The 25,181-nt window shown below is 40.2% G+C and overlaps 1 protein-coding gene across 1 annotated transcript; it reads right to left on the minus strand.

The window, feature by feature from the left end:
- Positions 1-274: 274 nt before the first annotated feature.
- On the minus strand, positions 275-24,202 carry ada (adenosine deaminase). The gene is made up of 11 exons (XM_003457049.5): positions 24,049-24,202; positions 19,534-19,595; positions 17,642-17,764; positions 16,022-16,165; positions 15,819-15,934; positions 10,369-10,493; positions 6,379-6,450; positions 4,793-4,894; positions 3,760-3,827; positions 3,525-3,654; positions 275-2,502 (listed from the first exon to the last, which is right to left on the minus strand). The coding sequence occupies exons 1-11, from the start codon at positions 24,190-24,192 to the stop codon at positions 2,398-2,400; spliced, it is 1,191 nt and encodes a 396-aa protein (XP_003457097.4). The 5' UTR covers positions 24,193-24,202; the 3' UTR covers positions 275-2,397.
- Between the last annotated feature and the right edge of the window lie 979 nt (positions 24,203-25,181).

A 25,181-nucleotide genomic window follows, 5' to 3' on the forward strand; every position in this document is an offset into this window, starting at 1 on the left:
CCAGAAACATAAATAAAACTGAACGCTGCTTTTGTGTGTATTAGTGACCACAGGAAGGTAATGTTTACATTGCCACATAGCTTGGCCCCTTACTCCCATTTATCTCTTGATACAATAAAGAAATCTTTAGGTACAATATTTAGGGGTTACGAGGCATTTGATAAATGATTACATCACAGAGTTTACTTCATATTAATGATCGGGCTTTCTTTGAAAGATATTTACAGTTACTGTTGATTTAAACTGTCATAGAAAATAAATAATTGCAAGCAGGAACATTTCATAGAAGCTTTTATTTTGTTTTCTTATAAGTTCCATAAATGTGTTGGTTATAAATGGATGTGCTTTTTTTTTTTTTTTAAGTGAAACAGAAAAACATTTTAAATAAATACATACATCAAAAAAGAGTAAAGAGAGTAATTATCAAATGCAAAACCATAGTCAGATGTTGTCTATCTAGGTAACGTAGTGTGCCACCTAGTGTACACATGTAAGACTAAACTTTTGGTATTGAGCTGTGTTCACCTGACGCGCCCTGCAGTTTTGCACATACAGGGAAAAAAGCACATGTCTCTAACACTGGATTACCATACTTCACCTGCAACTGAACAGTGGATATTCAAAGTGAACTATATTTTGCAGTTCTTAGCCTCCACTGCTTTCAGTTATTCTTCACGTCATGGTTTCCTTCAAAGATGAACGTTTAAGGTGTGAACTACAAATAACCTCCCCTATTTTTCCTTTTCCAGTCTGGTTATGTGTTAAACCTGTTACTTAGAAGTGTAATTGTGCGTTCAATGCTTCCCTGATTCTCCTTACAACAAAAGGATGTAAACACAAGATGATAAATACAGGATGTATTTAAAAAAAAAAAAAATCATCCGATTTTCAAAAGGCTATTTTCTTTTAAACAATGGACACAGAAGCTCGCGGTAAAGATTAAAATATATGGCTGAATATAAAATTTTACATACAAAACGTTCACAAGTGATCAATGTGTCCTACTCGGGGCATATGGCATATGTCCGTACGAGAGTCAAACTCCTCCCACACTTTTGCGAACGTGTCTGGAGTCAACGGCTGCAGAATTAAAGCACTTTGAAATCGGATGATTCTTTTTGATTCACGCTGTATTTCCAAAGTTCTGATATAACACAATATGTTTCATTCTATATTTTTGGACACAGCAGGAGACCCTGACTATGTCCAAAACAAGCACCCATAACTAACACATTAAAGCTATGCAAATACTAAGTATGATTAAAAAGAATTCTGGGATCCGGCCGATAAAAATGCAAAAAACCCATATGTACATTTGGCTATTCTTCCTTTCAAGGTTATCTTCTTGTGCATCTCTTTACCACTTCCAACACAGCTGCTGTTTTTAGACTCTTTCATAGACATCTCATTCTGTCCCCTTGTCCTTCTACCACTGCAGTATATGCTCCTCCTACAGCACAGGTGTCGAACTCTAGGCCTCGAGGGCCGGTGTCCTGCAGCTTTTAGATGTGTCCTTGATCCAACACAGCTGATTTAAATGGCTAAATTGACATGTTGAAGAGGTTCAACATGTCTTAAAGTTCTCCAGAAGCCTGGTAATGAACTAATCATTTGATTCAGGTGTGTTGAAACAGGGTGATAACTAAAACCTGAAGGACACCAGCCCTTGAGGCCTGGAGTTCGACACCCCTGTCCTACAGCTTAGTGTTTTCCTAAGCCAATCTGCCCGAACCACTTAAGTAAGATCTTTTCAATGCAAAAGAGTAGCTCCACCATGAATGAGCTCCTCTCCCTGTCATTTTAGAGTTAGCTCAGGCACCTTCAATTAGATTTTCATTTTGACGAGGCAGATGAAGTCGCAGAGAGCCGATTCCGGTAACCAGGGCTGGTTTTGAGTGAAGGTTTTGTGTGTTTTATGTTAAAAAATATCTTCTGTGCCTTTAACGCCACGTGTGCCATCACAGCTGATGTTTTCTCTCTTTTGGAGGTCTGTGGTGAAAGTCACAAGCATACACAATGGGCCTTCTATGGAACAATATAAAAATAGCAGCGTGCTGGAAGAGATCTAGAGATGTGCACGAATATTTTTTTAAGAAGCGCAGCCAAATTTAAATTGTGTATAGTTTCTGATTTTTGTGGACTGAGTCCCAGAACTTTTTGCTTGCACCTTGTAATCAGATGCAATGTTGATAAATACACAAACAGATTATACACAGTTATGTAAGATGAAGGATGCTACCCACTGGTAAACAGCATATCTGATGTAATATTCTATGTGTATGTTGTTTGTTGGGTTACAAATGACTAAAAACATGTTCCACTGCATCACATGGAAGATTAAGGTCTCAGAGTGATTTGTCCCTCCTTTAGGTTTCTCCTCAGAATTGCTGGTCAGGGTTAAAAGGCAGTGCTCTGGATCATCTCATAGGCCTCACTGAGTGTTTTAACTAGCTCTTCCTTTTCCTCGGCAGGTAGAAAGCTTGACTGTGCAGAGCAAATGTTCTGTAAGACACAAAAAGACAGATTTCACATTGAGCTGGGGAATTAACTTTTAGGGAATGGTTCAGGAATCTGGGAACTTAGTCACACTCTCATCAACAGTAAGCAGTCAGCTAGAAGTTTACTCATGTATGTGCAGTGAATATTGAGCTACAGGAGAGCAACAGTGCCTTGTGCATCTTCAAATTCATATACAGATGTTATATGATAAATGCACAAATATATGCAGCTACTGACGCATTAATCTTTAAAACACAATTTGCATTTGCTAGTTTTGCAATAAAAGGCCTGAATCAGCAAAGATTGATGAAGACAGAAATGGCGCTGACTGCTGCAGCTTACTGCTTGACAACACTGCTGTGCTTTTGAATACTTACGCTTGCTTATCATATGTAAAATAAAAAAAAATAACTCCACAATTGGTGACTTTGGACCAGAGTTTCCGTGAATCCTGGTGCAATATGGCAGGAAAAGACACCTGTCATACTCCCAGTGATGACAGGCATTCTCTTCTGTCACTGTTCCTGGTCAGGAAATAGTCTGGCAATTAATCCTCCAGTAAAATCAAAATGTGCCCTTTTTACACTGTGGTTAAATAAAGACTAACATAATGTTGCAATTACTGAGCTTTATAGCTCATATTCGTTACCTCTATAGAGCCATGCTAGCTGTTTCTTGGATGTAGCTTCACAATCTGCTATAAAGATTAAATGAGCATTGATCTAAGTTCGCTCTTGGAAAAAAGCCAATTAAAATGTCGGTGTCACCATCCTTTTAATGATCTCTTGGAAAATTATTCCAAACCTGGTGGAACTTGGATGTGAAGCTCAAATTGTGCATTGGTTAAAAAGCGTCTGAGGTTCTTCGGTGAACAGTGGATTATTTCTCCATGGAAGGTTTGGTCCCTGCTTCAATTAACGATGCAATATACCTTGCAATTACACCCCCTGCCTTCTTTTCAAACCATATTCAAATGAATTCTTCCTGTGAACTATCGCTACGATTATTCATGCATTTGATCTCACCAGTCGTTTGAATTCCTCCTCGGTGAATCCCATGTGTTGGTGTGCTGTGTTGTAGTCGTGATGCAGGTTGGAGTTAAAGATCAGAGGGTCATCTGTGTTCAGAGAGTAGTTAGCTTGGTCTTTCATGAACCTGCACGAAAGAAATAGTGGGAAAATGAATAAATGCCCAAATTTAGTTAACTTAAATAAAATAATTGATTTTATGTAAAAAAACAGAACAAAAACAAAAACTCACGTGATGACGGGGTGTATGGTGAAGTCTGCGTCGCAGGCACCTGTTAGCTTACTTGAAATAGGACACGTCTGCAATCAGAACAGCAAAGACAAAACTGAGAGGCCAAAAACTTCCAGTCTTTCTTTTACTAAAACACCTTTTTCACAGTAGACATTTTGACTTGTGGCAGGAAAAGCACATTTGGAATTAATGATGCCATAGATCCCTTAAGTGCCGCACTGAGGCATCAGAGACTACTCCAAGGTCTTTTCTCATTTTTCTATTCTGTACCTCCTTAACTCCTCAAGACTTCCTACTTGTGAAATCAATCTGAGTGTCCCATCTCAAAGGATGTCTTGATTCCTAAAATACATCTGAAGGACAGAGGAGAGAGGAAGCTTCTTGCAGGAGCTAAAATTGAGGATCCACAGCTGTATATTTACCCATGACGTATAAAAGAGCCATGACATACAGCTGATATATATGTAGCTGAAGCACTCTAAAGATAAGGTTTCTTTGTGTTCTTACGTTGTTTCATTTATTTAAGATGATCAACTGCATGAAAAGGACACAATATTTGTGTCCTTGTCACATTCTGCCATGTTGTGAATTTATCTAAAAGCAGTAGGCCTAAATATATAAACCATCATCAACAGCTGACATCTGAGACCAGAAAATACAGCTGGAGGCTACAGCAAAACAATAAACAGAGCTCTGTGAGAATGTCTGATTTTATAAAGTGTCTCTTGCTTTATGTGTCTCTTCCTTGTCTCCTCCACTCGCAGGAAAGGATGCAAGGAATTGATGAAGAGGCAAACATCAAATTCTCCACTAGGGGTCAGTGTATCACTGTTGCTAAATAGATACTTAGTAGCCGTCCAGTCCACTTTATCAATGTAATTATCTAGTAGAACAATCTCATTTCCTGTCTGTAATGAACAATATTATCAGTGTCTAACAGTGAACAGAGCAAAGTACATTTAATAGATTAGATAACTTTGCGTATGATTCATGTTCATAATGAAAATGCTGAGAATTTCCCACAGTTCTTTACCTCAAAGTGCATGTTTTGAGCCAGCAGTTTTTCGTACAGGTCCCTGTCCTCCAGAGTGTTGTAACCATGTCCGACACGTTCAGCTTTCAGCACTTCCACAGCCTAAATTTGAAACAGAGATTCATAACATAGAGGCGAAAAGTTATAAAGTGTAGAAAATTGCACATGTCAGCAGTGTCTTCAAGCTATTTCTGGAGGCACATTCAGATGTTATGCCATAGCTGAACTGTCAGTTTAAAAGATGGGTTCTTTAGAGAGCAGCTGTTTTATTTTAGTCAGACATAAAGTGGTTCTGCACTACAGAAACTTGGATGGACAGTAAAAAATAAGCACAGTATGTAGACCTATATTGGGTTCTTAAGTATACCCTTGTAGGCCCCACAAAGGGGTGGAGTTCGAATGAACCATGCCGCTGGCAGTCAGCAACAGCTGCGAAGGATGCAGTCCGTGTTACCAGGTAGATGTTTAGACAACATCAACCGAAAGCGAGAACACTTCCGCAGCTTCAGTGTAGGGTGAGCGACAGATGTGTGACCCACAGTGAGCGTTTAAGGAAAGTTTGCTTTATTTAAATATCTTGTCTACGCAGTAAAAATGTGCAAAGATCTAATTAGAGTGGGCAGGGTTTTGTACAATAACTTCCTGCGCTCTGCCACAGCGAGTTACTGCATGATTAGTGACAGCAGCTGTGACACTTTATTTCGACTGGTACTTCTACTCATTTTGAGCACTTTCTGCTACATCTCTCATTCACACAAGTTCATGCAGTGCTTTTATCTAACATTCACACACACTCACATGATGGATGCATCAGGGACAACATAAGGTTCAGTATCACAGTAATCCAAGGAAACTGATCCCCTGACTTTCTGATTGCTAGATAGCCCGTTTTACCACATGAGCCGCAGTCAGCCAAAAGTCTACTGGTAGTGTTACATAATTTTATTATATTAAGTTCTATATTCCAATGATAATGAACCAGCTATCGAAGAAGTTGTGCTAAAATTGTCTGCTCTCTGCTGGAGGAAAGGGGCCCTCTCAGGGTTGGCTGTGGGTGTGCCTCACATGTTTGTGTTATGGTGTTGGACCTTCACATATCTCCGTTGTTGTGTCGTCCTTTATCCATAGATAGTATTTACTCAGTGTTAAATTTATTCTTTTACCAGGCTTCAAATGGGCAACATTAAATATAAAACTCTTATTTTATTGACATGCCTGCCCTTTTTGTTGTCACTATGTGGCTTTATCGTTTAGTTTACAGGTATTTCAGGATACACAAGCACTAACATGACTCCACCACCTCACTCAGAAATGTCTCATTGTTGAGCTGCTTACTTCCTTAAAATGCACACAGTATGTATGGAGCAATTTAAAGGCACTCCCAATTTGTTTTCACACTAACCTTCAGCTGGGCTACAGCGGACAGAGCTATACTCTTCTTGTTTTCTTTGGACCTCTGCCCTTAATTCTGTTGTTAACATGTGGCTTGACTGTTTTGTTTAAACATGCTTTTACGGACGGTTAAACAATCAGTGGGCTGCACCAGCCCATTTACAAATCTCTCAAGTTATTGTTGAACAGCTCACCTCCTTCACCACAGAGGCCGGCCCCACCTCGCCAGCATGAACTGTCCTGTGGATCCCACAGCGTACCGCTTCCTGGGAACAAAATCAATCATGAAACGCATCAGCAATCAAGTAGCTCAGCCAAACATTTGGTTTTCACATCTGTAATGTGTACCACTGGCTGGGGCACCATTTATAATGCAGACAGGTTCTTGTACACACTTATTTTGGCAGAAGTGAAAACTTTAATAAATGTTCCCCCAGTGAGTGCACATTGAAATAAAAATGAATGTTTAATTTGTCATGAAAGGAAACTAAATATAGAGAAGGCATTACTCTGGTTTGAACATCTGGTTTCATTTTAGCATCCACAACCTCTGGCACACCGAGTGTGTCGTGCTTAATCAGCACATACTGCATGCATCTAATGATCACATATGAAGATAACCTTCAATATTAGGGAGGACTTTGGTCTGTCAGCTCTAGTACTCGTTAATAATTGAAGGAAAGTTATTCCATCAATATAGATTCACCTCAACAAGATTACAGCTCTCCTGTACAGTGTGGGGGCTTGTATATACATTTCACAGCAGATAGTGATAAATACTGCTCATCATAAAGAGATGTTAGAAAAACAATGTTTCTCTAAGGAAAAACAAAATGAATGCAATGAATACAAATAATGTAAACTGTAGATTTACTTAATGCACACATTTAGTTGCACTGAAAGGTTTTCTGTGAATTATTCTAGTGCTTAACGATTGTACACCACGTATCTTCACTCAGAGTTTGAGACACAAACTTTTATTTATTTGGGGTTGTCTGAAATGAAAAATTGTGTATACAGGGTTAGAAAATACAAACACAACCCCTTAGATTATTATGCCAGAAGTTGGTTGAAAGCATTTGGTCAACATGAGCATTCTTAGGTACTTTAAACAAAATTTGGGTATTATTAGTTGTACTAGATGTATTTGTATGTGTTTGTCAGTCCAGTGAGTGTGCTAAAACAAGCCCAGCTGTATTTAATCGCGAGCATTAACAGAAATGAGGCCTTGGCCTCAAGAAGTTAGTCAGGTTTTTTTCTGGATGTTGTGCAATGACTCCAAAGAAAAAGAACAGTTCACAGAAATCACTGCAAGCCCAAACATTCACATCCAAGACGAGTGCATATAACTTTCAGCTGCAACCGTATTATTTACCTATCTATACACACATATACGCATGCAGGCTGTTTAACCTACACTGAATAACATTACAGAAATGCTTCAGTCATCAGATGGTATTGTAGTTTGTGTTGATGCTTAATGGATAATGAGCCAGCCAACAAAATTCATGCAACATCTGCAGATACTGCACTGGAATTGCACAACATGTTTCATGACTAGCTTATGAATTACTTACTGCCCACATTAAATGACGTGTATTTTCGTTGACGCACAAGTCGAGGCAGTGACTGAAAGGATTTTTTTTTCATGTTCACAGATGAAAGTTCATGTAGTGTTTACTTATACTATTACTACATCAACACATAGTGAGTGGGGGAGTATTAATATTAGAACAGCAGCTTAGTAAATGATTCAAGCATCCAGTGAGGACAAGCTTTAGGCTAAACTCATTATTTACTGCAATGTTTAAGTGCATGTGACTCAAAAAGACTTGAGGGTTTGAAATTGTGATTCTTTCTGAGGTATCCATTAGTTATTAATAATTTCTAGTGTTATTTCCCCCCGGACTTTTGTGTTTTCATGCTTTAGTCATTGTTAGTTATTTGTGTTTTTAGTTTCTTACTTTGAATTTCTTTATGATTTTCTTCTTTTTTCTGCCTCCAAAATCGTATGCCCTCATTTGTTTCATGTGTGTTTAATTGTTCCCACCTACTTCTCATTTAAAGGTTGCTGCTGTGAAGTTCCCACTCTCTGGAGGAACTTCTCAGAAAAGCTCAAAATATTTGACGTAACTCATCACACCCAAATCATAATGTGTTTGAACTGCTGCCATCAGGAAGATGACACAGGATATGAAGGCACTGCTGTGCACATTTTCTGAATGTCTGTCTTTTTGTTTAGCCTTCCCTATTTATATTTTGTTTTATTTATTTAGTATATATATAGCATTTATACCTTAAAGGGTACTGCACTTCATTTCTTAGCGTGCAATGCCAATAAAGATATTCTGATTCCTAATCACCACCAATATCCTGCCTTTCCAATTCTTGAATTCTCTTTGCCAGATTTTTGCTACAGTTTCTCTCCTGTGCAAAACAAACGACCACAGTCAGATCTCTTTAGGAGTATTTAGCTCTATTATTATTGCTACTCTTTTGTTTTCATACTAAAAAAAGTATGAAATACAAATTATGATACCTACCCATGCTGTTAATCATAACCCCTCCTGTCTTTCAGAATGTAATTAATGTAAAATTGATGTAATTAACTGATGTAAAATATCCAGCACTTTAGTGCATTAAGTGATTAATCTACTTCCTTCATTAAGGTCTGACAGGGAAAACTGATTACTTACTGTGGTGTTCCCAGAATTAATCAATACTGGCTGGCAGAAAATGAAATTGGATTTTTCTGACAAGCTTCACTGCATAAGAGGAAATTGGTTTGGGAAATTAGATTTTTCTCCCATATTTTGCTGGATAGAGATATGCATCAGTACATAAATTCTCTATATAGTGGTCTATGCTAATAAATAAATACAACTTTCTCACTGAGACAATTTACAGCCTGCTGGCAGCTCTGTGCGGCTGTACTTAGCTGCAGTGTCAAAAGAAAACTAGGATTATGATAAAATACACAATATAAATTAAATTTTACTGCATGCTCCTCTAAATATGCAACTAAAATTGGTGATAGTTAAAAGGGCAGAGAAAATCAAAGTGATCAATTCTAAGGAGAGCGTCTTTATCATATTGCAACCAGGACCAATAGTTTGAGACATTTTACCTATAACCACAAGAAGAAGGCAAACTCAGGGCATTACCAAAGAAAATCTATGACTGGGAAAAACAGATTATATGTCAATCCGTCCTACAGCTGTCAGGATATTTCAGCAGACTAGCAAATAGACTAACAATGTCCTAGAGCCCCCATTCCATAGAAGTTATACACCAATTAAATCCACAATGATTACATGCCCACAGTGATATTGCTAAAATATTAATGCAAAGTGTAAACATAACCGCGATCACCCGCTTAGTTAAGTGTCTGTGCATGCTCGAGCTTGCTAACTAGGAACTACGATCAAGGCTGTCAGGCATCTTATTAGGTAAATTGTTGTAAAACAAGAATATTGTACCAGCTGAAGTTTTTAACATATATTGCTGTGAGATGACAAAGTCTTTATTCCAGTCTGACTTAGAAATAAATTTGCACCAAACCAATTTCTTAAAAAGTACTAAAAACATTTAAAATGTGCAAAAATGTTTACAAAAGTCGGAGCATGACCAAAATAGCATCTGAGAAGCATTTTCTCCTAAATCTGTATGTAAGACATCTTACTATGTAAGGGATAAACATCATTCGCTGACAGTGTTGCATTAAAATGCAGGTCAATAGAATCTATCCTTTGGGGACCATTTATTTTAAGGTTCCCAAAGGATTTCATGGTAATGCATCCAACGGTTATGAATTTTGACTGTGGAAAATTACGATCCTACAAACGTCTCTCTCCATGTAGCTGTAAAATAAAGCTTCCAATACTCTAAGGATGCCTGAAAGTCAATGGTGCAAAAAAAGCAGCTATATTTATCTGGCCGTAGCCACTCGGAGCATGGCAGACTCTATGACTGTACAGGTGTTTTTTTAAAGGTATTGTAGTTAGGTATTTCTTTTAGATTTTACGACTGTAAAGGTATTTTTATGACCTCAAAATGACATAATACTTTATTGTTACAGCTGAAGGGGGTGAGGCTGGATTATATGGCATTGTTGTGAAACAAAGACAATTTAAAGTTCCCTCTGATGGATGATGTTTATCGTACTGGTGTTTCAACAAGCTCACCTCATAGGCCCTCCTGTGTTCTGGATTGGCTTCACAGTTGAGAGACTCATCACCTGCCAAATCAATGGCAACCACTCCCTCATCCTTATATTTCTTACACAGCTCCACAACATCCATTGACCAGCCTGGAGAATTTAAAACAGATGTGTTACTAAACAGCTTGGTCCTGCTAACTGATAGCACACATGCTAAATGATTCATAAATGTGACGACATGATTAATCTTCTTGTATGACAAGTTCAAGACAACATTAATGAACATTCATAACTGTATTCACCTGGCTGATAATAATAGAGGTTTTGTTCTTAATGAAACAGTCTGTAAAGTCAATGTGAAACCAGTGCCAGCAACTTGTAACCTTTGTAACCTTTGAACATACAAACGTGGTTGCTCCATGCTGTTCTTAATCTCCTGGTTTTATTATTATCGCAAAAACACTGTGGTGTCACTTTTCTTATCGAATGTTCAGCACGAAAGCAATAAAGTGTTTCCTCAACTTGGCGCGTCACATCCTGTCTGTTATTACTTCACTGATATATATTCTACTTTCACATAAATCCAAAGTTACATATGTATGCACTGTAAAGCGTTTAAGCATAAACTACTCTACCTGCATGCTACAGCTTGTAATGTATCTGTATTCGGTGTCTAAACCATAACAAATTCAGATGTCCCGTTCACAAAGTCCCAAATGAAAATAAAATGTAAACAGTTTCAGCCTGTTTTTGTGAGAGTTGTACTAGAAAATGCACGATGGCAGATATGAGTTTCAGTTGGCAGTTATACAGGAAACAGCTGCAGGAACGGAGTAGAGCAAAGGACACATCTCTACGATCAGTGCTGCTGCTGCTGCTAACGGTAACTGCTCATGTTACCACAGTTAGAATTACTGCTACAGCAGTTTGAAGTGTGTACTTGTGCAGATACTAACAGCACTCGTTAGCCCTCTCCTGTGAAAGCTGTGGATCTCTAATGCTTTTTTAATATAATCCTTGATGTTTTATTGCCTCTAAATACAAGTAATATTGTTATTTTCTTTGATGGGCAAAAACCTCAAATATTCAGTGATCAAATCCTTCTGAGGATTAATCCTAATTACTTTGGAACTATTTAATCAATAACCACTGAGAGAAAATACCAAAACTTGAGGCTTTCTCATTAGCCTAATATATCCTTTTAACTGCTAATTAGGGAATGTTTATCTATGATCATCTGTTCCTCCATTTTCTTAACTGTTTATAATTACCCAGTGACGCCAATATATCAGCTGATATTAGCTACTTGCTGATGTATTAGTATTACTATTTATGACAGCCAATAAATAAAAAAGAGTAAAGCAAAGCAGACATGGGAACCACCCTTAGTTTGTCTGCCAGAAGGGAATTCTGTAGTTTCCTTGTGTGTAGCACATTTACATTGTATATTTAGTACACCACAAACTTAACAACCAGCTAACCAGGCAGAGCCCAGCAGAATAAATAAGTAATCCAGGACTTAAGAATATATTTACACTGCACTGTCATTTTTCTAAGATCTTTGTAAAACCCCTTAAACATCTGCACAAATTTGTTTATATATTGTGTATCTGAGAGGAGAAAATATTGGCTCATATATTGGATTTTTAAATCACCAAATAGTGGCAAATCCACTATCGTTCAGGCTCTACCTAAGTGGGAAAACATGCAACCTCCTCACATAAAGGCTTCATCCACCTAGATGGTTTGACCTCAGAAACCTCTGGATGTGAGGTGCAATGCTAACTACTACATTACCGTGGCATCCGATGAAATAACACAGTCATGTTAGCAATTTCATTTCATGAGCTGAGATACAGTGCTCATTGGAGACCAACACTTTGTAGCATATTCATTTGATAGAAATACGAAAGGTTTGCGTGTGTATACATATATATCTCCAGTAAGGGTCCTAAGGCTAGACCCCCTATGCTAAAAGTGAGCCTACCGCAGACATGAGCGAGACAGATAAATATGAAGGCATGCCGGCTCGGACGTCGCCCGGATCAACAAGGTCCGCGTCAGGTGTTGAGGAACCAGGGCACCCTGACGACAAGTGGGCTACTGGAACAAGAAGGCATCGGTGGGCAAGAGACGAAAACAGGGCGTTGTTGGAATGCTACTACACAAGTAACCCTGGCGGAAGGGGTTACATGAATAGGATGAGGGACCTATGGATTCTTCGATACCCAACATCCACAATGACGGCGAAACAACTAGTAGCTCAGTGTTCCAACATTCGAAAGAAGGGACTGCTCTCACAGCTAGAGATTGACGAGGTACAACATAAATGCTACGGCAAGGAGGAGTCAGGACGCCAGGTCAGGGGGGAGATATCATCACCCCCACCCGAGATTGGGTACATACAGTGCGATAGGAGAAGGATCGTTGAGTGCGAGAGGAACTGACCTGAAAGATAGGATCATGGCCAAGCTTGAAACCTGGATCCCCCGTAGCCGGTTACCAAGATTACGTGAAGTACCCTCAGAAGGTCTGCTAGATGATGTTAATGCAGCACTACGGATGATACCTACAACCACGATTACCGACACTAACAAGCTGATCTACACTACGGCAGCAGTGATCAGTGAGATGCTTGGCTACAAGTTGAACAGCCACAAGGGGCAGTACCCTCCATGGAGAAGGAGGCTAGAGGGCAAGATCAAAGTAGCACGGAGGGAGGTTAGCCAACTAACGGAGTTGCAGAAAGGCGCGACAAAGAAGGTGCATAAGAAATACAACAAGCTGTCCATACCTGAGGCCTTGGAAACTGCCAAGCAAAGACTCACAGCCTTGGCCAGCCACTTGAGGAGGTACACCAGAGAGATAGAAGGCAGGAGAATAAACCAGCTGTTCTCCACAGAACCAGCAAAGGTGTACTCTCAGTGGCAAGGGAACAATAATAACAGAACAGCACCACCAAGGCTGGAGACGGAGCAATACTGGAAGAGCATATGGGAGAAAGACACAACCCATAACGGCAATGCTCAGTGGCTAGTGGATCTGAGGGCAGACCATAGCGACCTCCCTGAACAGGGTCCAGTAACCATCACAGTGGCAGACATCCAAGAAAAGGTCTCCAGTATGAAGAATTGGACAGCACCAGGCCCCGACATGGTTCACGCCTACTGGCTGAAGAAGCTGACTGCACTCCACGAGCGTCTGGCAGCACAAATGAACCAGCTGCTAGTTAACGAGAGACACCCGGAATGGCTAACTGAAGGTCGGACGGTCCTGATCCCCAAGGACCCCAAGAAAGGACCGGTCCCATCCAACTACCGACCAATAACCTGCCTCAGTACTACATGGAAGCTCCTGTCAGGCATCATATCGGCTAAGATGAACAGGCACATGGGTCAATACATGAGCGGGGCACAGAAAGGGATTGGCAAGAATACCAGAGGCGCAAAACACCAGCTACTGGTAGACAGAACAGTCAGCCGAGACTGCAAGACCAGACTGACCAACCTGTGCACAGCCTGGATTGATTACAAGAAGGCCTATGACTCAATGCCCCACAGCTGGATACTGGAATGCCTAGAATTGTACAAGATCAACAGGACCCTAAGAGCCTTCATCAGGAACTCAATGGGGATGTGGCACACAACACTAGAGGCCAACTCCAAGCCCATAGCACAAGTCACCATCAAGTGCGGGATCTACCAAGGAGATGCTCTGTCCCCACTGCTGTTCCTCAGTGAGATCATTAACAAGACTGGCTACGGATACCGACTACGGAACGGAGCAGTTGTCAGCCACCTCCTGTACATGGATGACATCAAGCTGTATGCCAAGAGTGAACGAGACATCGATTCACTGATACACACTACCAGGCTATACAGCAATGACATTGGAATGTCATTCGGACTGGAGAAGTGTAGTCGGATGGTAACAAAGAGAGGGAAGGTAGTCAGAACTGAGGGGATTGAACTACCAGAAGGCAACATTGCAGACATAGAGGACAGTTACAAGTACCTGGGGATCCCGCAAGCGAATGGGAACCATGAAGAGACCGCTAGGAAAGCTGCAACCACCAAGTACCTGCAGAGGGTCAGGCAAGTCCTGAGGAGTCAGCTGAACGGTAAGAACAAGATCCGGGCCATCAACACCTACGCCCTGCCCGTGATCAGGTACCCTGCTGGGGTAATAGGCTGGCCAAAGGAGGAGATAGAAGCCACTGACATAAAGACAAGAAAGCTCCTTACCATGCATGGAGGGTTTCACCCCAAGTCCAGCACCCTGAGGTTGTACGCTAAGCGGAAGGAAGGGGGCCGGGGACTAGTGAGTGTCAGCACCACAGTCCAGAATGAGACAAGAAACATCCACGAATACATCACGAAGATGGCCCCAACTGACAGCGTGCTCAGTGAATACCTCAGGCAGCAGAAACCCAAGAAAGAGGAGGAAGGCGAGGAACCATCATGGAAGGACAGGCCCCTGCACGGTATGTACCACCGGCAGATAGAGGAGGTGGCTGATATCCAGAAATCCTACCAGTGGCTGGACAAAGCTGGACTGAAAGACAGCACAGAGGCACTAATCATGGCAGCACAAGAACAAGCTCTGAGCACAAGATCCATAGAGGCTGGGGTCTATCACACCAGGCAAGACCCCAGGTGCAGGCTGTGTAAAGATGCCCCAGAGACAATCCAGCACATAACAGCAGGGTGCAAGATGCTAGCAGGCAAGGCATACATGGAACGCCATAACCAAGTGGCCGGCATAGTGTACAGGAACATCTGTGCCGAGTATAACCTGGAAGTCCCGAGGTCAAAATGGGAGACGCCCCCAAGGGTGATGGAGAATGACCGAGCTAAGATCCTGTGGGACTTCCAGATGCAGACGGACAAAATGGTGGTGGCTAACCAACCGGACATAGTGGTGGTAGACAAACAGAAGAAGACGGCTGTAGTGATCGATGTAGCGGTTCCGAATGACAGCAATATCAGGAAGAAGGAACACGAGAAGCTGGAGAAATACCAAGGGCTCAGAGAAGAGCTCGAGAGGATGTGGAGGGTGAAGGTAACGGTGGTCCCCGTGGTAATCGGAGCACTAGGTGCGGTGACTCCCAAGCTAGGCGAGTGGCTCCAGCAGATCCCGGGAACAACATCGGAGATCTCTGTCCAGAAGAGCGCAGTCCTGGGAACAGCTAAGATACTGCGCAGGACCCTCAAGCTCCCAGGCCTCTGGTAGAGGACCCGAGCTTGAAGGATAAACCGCCCGCAGGGGCGTGCTGGGTGTTTTTTTTTTTATACACACATATAGTATAAATTAAGTTAGCATGTTGTGTTTTTCTGTGGCACTTGTGTTTATTTTCTATTTATTTTCTAAAAACAATAACTGAGAAAGTAGCTAAGACAAGAGAGAACACAGTACAGCAAGAAACCTTATCTCACAAGGTTGTGTGAGCAGACAGGAGCATGAACAGTTCATTACTTGGCATGTGGCGCATGCAGCATAGAATGGACCTGGCTTTGATTTTGAACTCTCTCTCCCCCTCGCTGAGGCCCTCGTTAACCAGTCTCACCACCTCATCTGGGCTCAAGTCACCCCTGAGCAAAGACAACACGAGAAGTTCCAGTAAATGAATCAGAAGCTTATTTGATCCTTTATTTGAGCTGTGCAAACCAAATACCTACTCTTCCTGGTTCCATGGAATTGGCTCCACTCCACTGTTAGCTAGAAGATGTGGGCTGTATCTAACTTCAACATAAATCACTCCTTCGTTGGCTTTGTCTTCAACAAACTCACGGGCTATCCTTTTAATGGCCTCTCGGTCTCCACTGAGAATTAAAACAGAAGAACACAGAACAAATTAAAATGCTCATTAGCTCTGATAAGCTTATCTCAATGATAAATAAAAAATCAAAACCATTGGCCACTCCTAACCAGCTATCTATACATTACTGTCTTTCACAATGCACATTATAAGCATTTCTAGGAGTTAGCACAAAGTGTTATTGATATGATATATGATATGGGACATATTTTTCTGCAACTTAATGGTGCTGATTGATTTATAATCTGTATTAGATTAAATTCGCTGACACTGACAACTATTCCATGTTGTGCCTAATGATCCTCTGGGCTTTCTTTTACAATTTAAAACCAGCTCAAATAAGCAAACATTTTTATCATTTAAACTGACATGTTAAATTATGTGCAAATTCTTCCAAGTGATCTCACCTTATTGAAATTATGTTTAATACTTGGTGCTAACACACTGTAGGAGATTCAGTGCACATTGGAGAGACGTAAGTACAAGGACTTTTAGGACTCTGGACTCCAAAATGTTGAATGCCCTTCTTGACACAATGTCAAAGGAATTTGTGTCTCCTCCTGGGATCGAACCAGGGGGTCTCATTTGTTGGGGGAATTTGTAAACCACTTTTTCTTTTCAGAGGAAATAGTTTCATCATTTTCTGCATGACAATACAATACTTTCATACTGGGTGAATACTGAGAGAATTAGAGCTTTCCCTCTTTTCCAGCAGCACATTTTCACTTGCACATCATGTGACTGCGAACAACGCTGCTTCCAGCATTTACAATGAAAGTGAAAGCTCATTGACCAGCCTTGAATGCATGTTCTGCAGTGTCCTCACAGTAACCCCCTCAGAACACACACAGCCTCATCACTGCCAAGCTCATACAACAATTCGGCCTAAGCTCAACCCAGCCTAGCAGGTTCCCTGTGTTGTTGAAGCTGTCCTGCACACAAGGCTTTAAGCGCCTTGATTCAGAAGAGTCCATTCAGCACAACTGCATGAAGCATTCCAGACATTATACAGACCGTCACTGTTGAATTCTTTTATGGCCATTGAACATTTGAAGGCCTGTACTCGGTCTTTTTAACTGGTTGAGCCCAGTTACTGCGGGGACTAAATATAAGACAGAGTGACACCGGAAAGGAACCCTGAAAAACTTCACTCTCCTTTTAATTTGGCTGCTGAGGTGGAACTTGATCTCGGTAATGATGTGTTCCTCTTCTGTATGTCTGACATTTAAAATCAACCCCCTGTCATCGTGCACAATTATATTGCATAATCCTGCCAGGTCAGTATCATCAGTCACAACTATACCACACATCCTGATTTCAAAGACTTTGGATGCACTGTGACTGTAGTAGCTACATTTGTGTGATAACAAACTGCTTAACTAGGCTATTAGTAGCTCGTTCTTTGCACCCAGGGTCAGCTGATCAAGAGAGAAACACCTTAGCTAAGTATGCAACTGAATTGTGGCACGGCGGCACTTACGCAATTACGTGCATATACTCGTTGAACTTTTCCAAGAAACTAGTGAGGGTGCCAGGCTCTTCAACAATGATCCTCTTCTTCATCTCCTCCGCATTATCCGCAGGCAGACGTATACCACGCCTCCTAACATAGGGCAAAAAAAGGAAATAGAAAAATGTAAAAACTCCATTGAAATCCAAATGTTTAATTTTAGCCTGTGCAATTTTTTTTAACTGAGTTGTGTACTTTGTTTAAAAGAAAAGTGGAACAGGAGTAATTTGTGTGACATAGACCATTAAAAATTTGAAAAAAAACATTTGACTGTTTTGGTGACGGATATTTACCACTTCAATCCCAAGGCTTCTGAGATGGAGTATATTGCTATTTTGCCAAATCAAATGAGATGAGAACTACCTGACTAGGAACAAATGTTAGACAAATGTCATAAAAAATGTAGCCTGTATATAAAGGAAGGTTGTAGCCCACTGAAATAAAATGTAAAGCCAATGCATAAGTGACTTAAACCTCCACTCTTTCTAACTGCCAGCAGGGTCGGCTCCTCTGGTTGGAATTTAAAAATTTCAAAGTAGTTAAGATTCAGGCTACCTTGTGTGTTTGACAACATGCTACCATATGAGCATTCAGTGTTGTCTGCTCAGTGAGTATGGGCCTCTAACAATAAGTAACTACCAATTTTGCTCTGCACATATTCTCTTGGAAAATAACACAGCTGCTGCTGTAGCATTGGTTTCCTAAATGAATCTACACTAGGCATGTCACCACAACTAATACTTGCTCTATCTTTTGATATTACAGTTTTTAAGAAAGAATGCAGACAATGTCAGCAGTGTCTGTACCGAGGCTGACATTGTTCAGAATTGATGTGGACAGCATACACCTGCAAATGTTTTTGTAAAACCTTTACATGCTGAAGAAGAAAAATGCCCACAAGCCACTGCAAAAACTACACTAGAAAGATGGCGACTAGAGAGCAGCTCTGACAATAACTCCACCCTGACTCACTGATAAGAAAGGCAGTTACAGACAGGCATAAAAATACCTTTTGATGTTTTCCTGAAATACAAGTTAGCACTTTTTTAAGACAGCTGGCTGTGATGTGATGAAATCAACTATGCTCCATGTTTGCAAAGGCTAAATCCTCATAATGCAATTAACATTATACCAGGGGTGGGCAACTCCAGGCCTCGAGGGCTGGTGTCCTGCAGGTTTTAGACGTTTCCTTGATCCAACACAGCTGATTCAAATGGCTAAATTACCTCCTCAACATGTCCTGAAGTTCTCCAGAGGATTAGTAATGAACTAATCATGTGATTCAGGTGTGTTAACCCAGGGTAATATCTAAAACCTGCAGGACACCGGCCCTCGAGGCCTGGAGTTGCTCACCCCTGCATTATACCATGCAGTAATGTTAGTAGGTGACTCGACAACCATGTCAGTCTGTGACCTGTCAACAAAATATAATCTTGAGATTTTAACTCATTTGTCCACCATGACCATATCAGTGATTTAAAACTACTTTTTAATAAAGGAGTTTATGTTTATGTTTAGGTGGGAATATCTTTTACTTTCACCATTAAAAACGGTATCAAGAGTCACTGATTTTGGTACCATGTAAAAAAAAATTCTGCCATCCTAGTTCACGCTCCATATTATAATTTCCCAAAACATAATTCCTAATGGGCCAAATGCCTTTTGAAAATAAAGCTGCAGAGTTTTCTTTGGCCTGTATCGTCCAAAACACCTGCCACGACTCTGATTTAGTTTATTAATTATTGACATTCATTCATCCATCCATATCTAAAGTTAATCAGCATAACAAATAAAACAGTGCCCAAAAAGTTAATATCTAAAAGTCAATAATGAAAAAACTCTTATAAAATTTATTAACTCACTTGGCAACATCCACAATAGTCTGAACCCTGATGGCTCCATCCAGATGCACATGCAGCTCAACCTGTGAATGAGACCAAATAAACTGATTATCAAAAATACTTCCATGCAGAAACCTGGTGGTGATAAACCAGAGTTTATAGAAGACAAATATGATGTCAGTGGAGCAGCAAGTAAGAGCAGGGGTGGTGTTGCAATTCTGTGATTTGGCTGCAGCCCATCATGAATGCAGTATGCATGACAGAGCAACAAGTGGTGAAAAGGCCAGCAGTGCCAGGGAAGGGTCACAATAAGTATTCTGGCTCTCCTTCCATCGCTGTGAGTGCTGATGTATCCAACCAGATGACAAATGATAAATCTCTGCCCCTCCCTTAACAGCTGAGACCTTGGTTGTCACAGCGAGGTTCAAATGAAAATTTTCCTACCACAGACATTTAATTCTAACCTCTGGTTAGAAGTGATGATGAGCAAAGAACTAGGCAAGGTTATTGAAACTTGTTTCAATAAAAGTTTAATCTTTTTATTGCCTTAATCAACTGATTAATATGCCTTAATCAGCTTCTGATTGAGTAGTGGGAACCGACACAGGACACTGTTTTTGCCAAAGCTTAAAATTAGAGAAACTTGGGACAGTTTAGGACATTATCTGAAGATGAGGTTCGGGGAAGGCAGAACAGATGGTAACTACATGCACTCTGTGATTATTAGCACAGTTCTCACATTGGCTGTATTCTCATGTGCACCTCCATCAGGCAGTGTTTACAAAGGTTTATGCTGCAGTGCACATGTAAAAAAAAGCTCATGTTTTTATTGCTCTGAAGCAAGCAGGGCTCAGTGGGAAAAGCTGATGTACTCACGTTCATGCTCCAAAATCATCACATTCTGACAGCTGGGATGTTTATTCACTCTTTTTTTTGCTTCTTTGGAAACTGATATTTTACATTAAATAAATATTATAGAGAAAAGCGTCAGGCTCTGGAGATACTTATTAAACCGTGGACAGCTGAATTTAAGAGCATTTCTGTTTCCCTAGAAAATGCCAGATGTTTCAGGTTTGCATCTTTTTCACCTGGATTCATCTCATATGAGACTGGGGAATGGTTCAAATCATTTTTCCAACATAAAAGGGAATTCAAAGGTTTGATGCCACTGGCCCCTCTTAAATGATGGGTTTGGAAATATGACAAATCTCTGTGTGGTTTTCTAAATAATTTTTCATATCAGAACTTTCAATAATAGCAATGAATAGAAATGATTTAATTGGAGCTGTTAAAATACAGATCTACAATATCTGTAGCTCTGCACATGACAGAAAGAGGCTTTATGCATTATTAAATGAAGTTATGTCAGTTAAGTGGCGCCACACATCCTTCTTATCATACTTCTGTCTAAGAACAAGCCCAGGCTGTGAGTAATGTTAAAAACAACATCAGCCCAGCCCAGAACATTGCATCAAATGTTCTGAATTTGAGTGTGCTGCCATGCTGACCTGTGAAACTTGTGACAGAGCCATGAAATCCCAATTTTATGGAAAGATTACAAAGTCTGTCTTTGTCTATTGATCACTTTAGAAAAATGAGTAACACTACTCAGTTTTCAGTAACTCTGGTACTTTAAAGGCTCCAGATTAAAGTTCATAAATTAACGGAGTCAGAAAAATTAGCAACTATTAATACTTACAAGTTGCTTAAGGTGTTTCACATTATTAGCTTCCAGCTCTACAGGTATGGCTTTGTGTTTTTTTCTGTTTTATATTGTCATGCCAAAACATAATAAATAACAACATAACCACCAAATGCTTTCATGTATTATATATACATGAATACATATTTTCCTCTTTTTTGTATAGTAAGCATGACTTTGAAAGTTAGCATGAAGCTGAAAGTTTTTACATACTTCATAAGAGGTATGTTAGATATATATGCAGGTATTTCTGCTGCAATCATGGTGTCAGACTCTTCAGAGCAGGTGTGTCATTCATCAAAGAAGAAACTGAAAATTTAAAAAGTTTCAACCACTTAACTGTATAACTGCATAGAAATTCCCAAATATGAGATGAATTAAGTATTTCTCACTATGATCTTCAATGACACAACCTTGCAGTTTTTTAAGACTTTTTTCAGAGTCCAGTAATAACCTATTGAAACACAACAACTTAGTAGAAAATTGCTAGTTGGAGCAAGATTTGCTTCTGTTACATGAACCGTCTACACAGCTCAGTAGCAGCATCCTTTTTGGTGTGACAATGAAAACCAAAGAGCAGATGTTTCTATCCAAATGTTCACCACAGAAATGAGTGTGCATCTTTGAGGTTGTTGATGTCTCTTGCCTACAACACCACACAAAAGCCGAGCGTGTCAGCAATATTGCAGCCTCATGGCTGTCTGCAGACAGGAGACAGCTGGGTAATCAAGTTCAAGTTCAGGGATTTATGCGGTAGTTCTTTCAGTAAAATGGTAGTTCCTCTAGTACATTTTGTGCCTTATACAAACCAGTGTCACAAACAAGCTGTTTGTGAAGCTGATTTTTAAGAAAATGACCACTTATCTACTCTGCAATTGTTAGGCAATCCTAAAATAGGAAGTTTAAAAAAAAAAAAAAGTTTGGACAGGATTCCAGTTGGGTCTATTTTGAAGCAACATTTGACTTCTGTCATCGCACAAAACTTTATGTTTCTATTTGTCTTAGCGCGTTTAATGTGATGCAGCTGTGCAGCACTAAAAGACAACAGAAGCTCAATGAGAGCACACTATTCAGTCTTTCTGAAACCTTTCAGAGATTTCTGCTATTTTATAGATGAAGCAATCATTGTGTGATCAACAAAAATAATCAGTGGTGATCATTTGCTACTTTGCCTTATAGGATCGTACACTGAATATGTTTGGTTTAGAACGGGTGGTCTGATAAAATAAGACATGCACAGATGCAAAATGTTTAGTGTTTTTGTAGTGATGTATGTGTTATGTGCCATTTCTTTGAGAAATGAATTATTACATTAGCACAGACCAGACCTAAGCCAGCAAAGAAACCCACTGAAACTAGTCTGTCTGACCAAACATCCTGAAAATTTAAGCACCAGTCTGCAGAAAAAGTAATGTGAAACTTTGTCATAACAACAGTACTGTTCAACACTTATAGCTTATTCTTTGTGGACATTGGCTGTATTTTAGCTATATGCAATTGGAAGTTAAATATTAAAAATATATATGTGAGGATGCCAAATATGACACTGTGCACTATAGATTTAATTCTTGGACCCAGAGCACTATCTGCATCTGGATTAGTTTGTCCTTCTTTGAAACGTGAAGACAAAATTTCTTCCATTTATTTATTCATTTTTTCAGTCTGATTTAGATGTGATGTGAAACTACTGAAACTTTAATCCAGATCCAGAACTTCTAGGTTGGGCCAAACATCGATTCTACAAAAATGAATTAAACTCTTTTTGAGTAATCCAACTAAGCAACAGACAAGCAAAACAAGTCATGTAGCCTCATAGGTGAAGTTAATTCGCTTAACGACCATAGTTTAGCAAACAAAACCCAATGATCACAGACCGCACTAATCCGAACTACAGCACTGTGACGCAATCAGCATATACAGTAAAACGTGTTTGGTGAACCGGTGACAGTTGTTGCTGCACACAATGAGCTCTTCAACTGCATACTAATGTGTAATGAGATTATCTCTTTCAGCAGCCACCGCACCCTCAGGTTCAGTTATCTCCATTTACAAAATTTTCACAAGCCAACATCACGTGACCTCAACACTGCATGGCAACCGAACCCACATCCTTTTCTCTGCCTCTGTCTGCTTCTAAGAAGAACAGGTACCAGGCTCCAAAGGGCACCAATATACACTTCACGCCTGTGTGCATGTCAAACTGTCTGACTAATACGTTCATTTGACTGTTAAACGTTGTTATGGTCATCGGTTGTCATTATCATCCCTTTAAAAGTATTATTGATAAGCTATATTAGGAAAATAATGTAAAAGCTGTGTTTGGTTTGTTTATTATTCAGCGAGGATAGAATCGGGCTCATAAAGTCTTTTATCCCACGAGCGCACATTGATTCATCAATCTTTAACTGCCACGATCAAGTTCTGGGACCTTCCCCAATTTCTTTGCTTTGCGGCAAAAGGACATTGAAATGAAAGGTGCTGCACACGGCTCCTTTCATTCATACACCGGGTTTTGTCCCCTTAAAGGAGGGTAGTCAAATTTCAAACTCGAAGCAACAAAAATAAAGTTTTTCCGTGTTTGAGTGAGGGTATTACGACAGCAGGAAGGAAGTTGTTAAAAAAAAAGTTAAATTTTATTTTATGTTTATTTTTTAAACCTTTCTTTTGAGTCTTTTTTGTCGAGGGGGTTCTCCCAACAGGGTTCCCAAACAGTGTCAAAGCAGGCGTACCGGGCGTAAAACCATGGAAAAATCTGCCCCTTCAATAATTCACCCACTTTCCGCTTGAATTATTAAAGCTCACACTACAGTGAGCCGGCTGAGCTGTGAACGTACCTTCGGCTTGTTGAATACTACTTGTTCAGAAGAGCGATCGGCCATCGTAGAGAATGCGCGGTTGTGGCTGAGCCTGCTGGTGTACAGAGAGCTGACGAGTTGAGAACCTAAGCTTATCGCCGCTCGCCTTGCTATTATATGCATGACTCGGGGACACGCCTTTTCCCCCTCCCAAATGCAAAAAGCAGCGCCAAAGGGCTGCTTCTGCTGAACTACAAAGTGAGAAGTGATGGTGTGCAGATCAGCAACAGGCTGTGCGCTTTAGTGTGCATTAAACATGCGTAGCCTTAACAGCGAGCAGAAGGATTAATGGCTCTGTTGTCTGTGGCAGCAGCTTTGCACCCATGTGATGAGAGCTTTGCAGCCATCTAATTAGCCTAATAATATGAAACCAGGTTATGAAACAGCGAATTCATTTGCATTTATTCAAATCTCTGATCACTGAGACCCCAGAAAAGAACAATAATCACAAACAAAAAGAATAATTTTGTTGTAATAAACTTCACTTTGACAATTTGGAGCTTTTAAAAGAATCCATTTGCCTCAAGGGTCATTGGCCTCCTTCAAATGCTTCAAATAGCTGCCTGTGGAAAGTGCACAACCTCTTAATCCCAACAACAGGTTAGACTCTTTTTCTCTCAGCATTAAAAGTGTTGAACTCAGACCTAAATTAAGGGCTGAAACTGGTGTAGTTTCTCTTTAGGTTTTAGTTGGGAAACAATAATAATGGCACCACATAGCAGTGGCAATTTGAGGATTATTTTGTATTTTCAGATGATATGTTAACCAGATTTCATTATAAACCAAGAAGAAGAAAATAAGACAGTTTATTGTTAGTCGGAGCTTTAATAACGACCAGCATCTTCAGTTACACAAACTGTTCATAGGAAGTTAAACCAGCGCCACAGCTTTGTAGCTGAATCTCTACCCACAGATGCCCCAGTGTGTTCGTCACAGGGCACTTAGACTTGTCTTTAATAGTTTTTACTCTTTTTCTGCACCTCCTGTAACACAGCATCTAAAAACACATATGCATTACAGAGATTTCATTAGCTTGGAATGAATCAGACCTCTGTAGATGCTCAAATTAGCTGTAAATCAAATAGATTTAGATTTTAGTTTGCCAGTATGAA

The sequence above is a fragment of the Oreochromis niloticus genome, linkage group LG20 (genome assembly GCF_001858045.2).
Source record: "Oreochromis niloticus isolate F11D_XX linkage group LG20, O_niloticus_UMD_NMBU, whole genome shotgun sequence".
In the NCBI taxonomy this organism is placed as follows: domain Eukaryota; kingdom Metazoa; phylum Chordata; class Actinopteri; order Cichliformes; family Cichlidae; genus Oreochromis; species Oreochromis niloticus.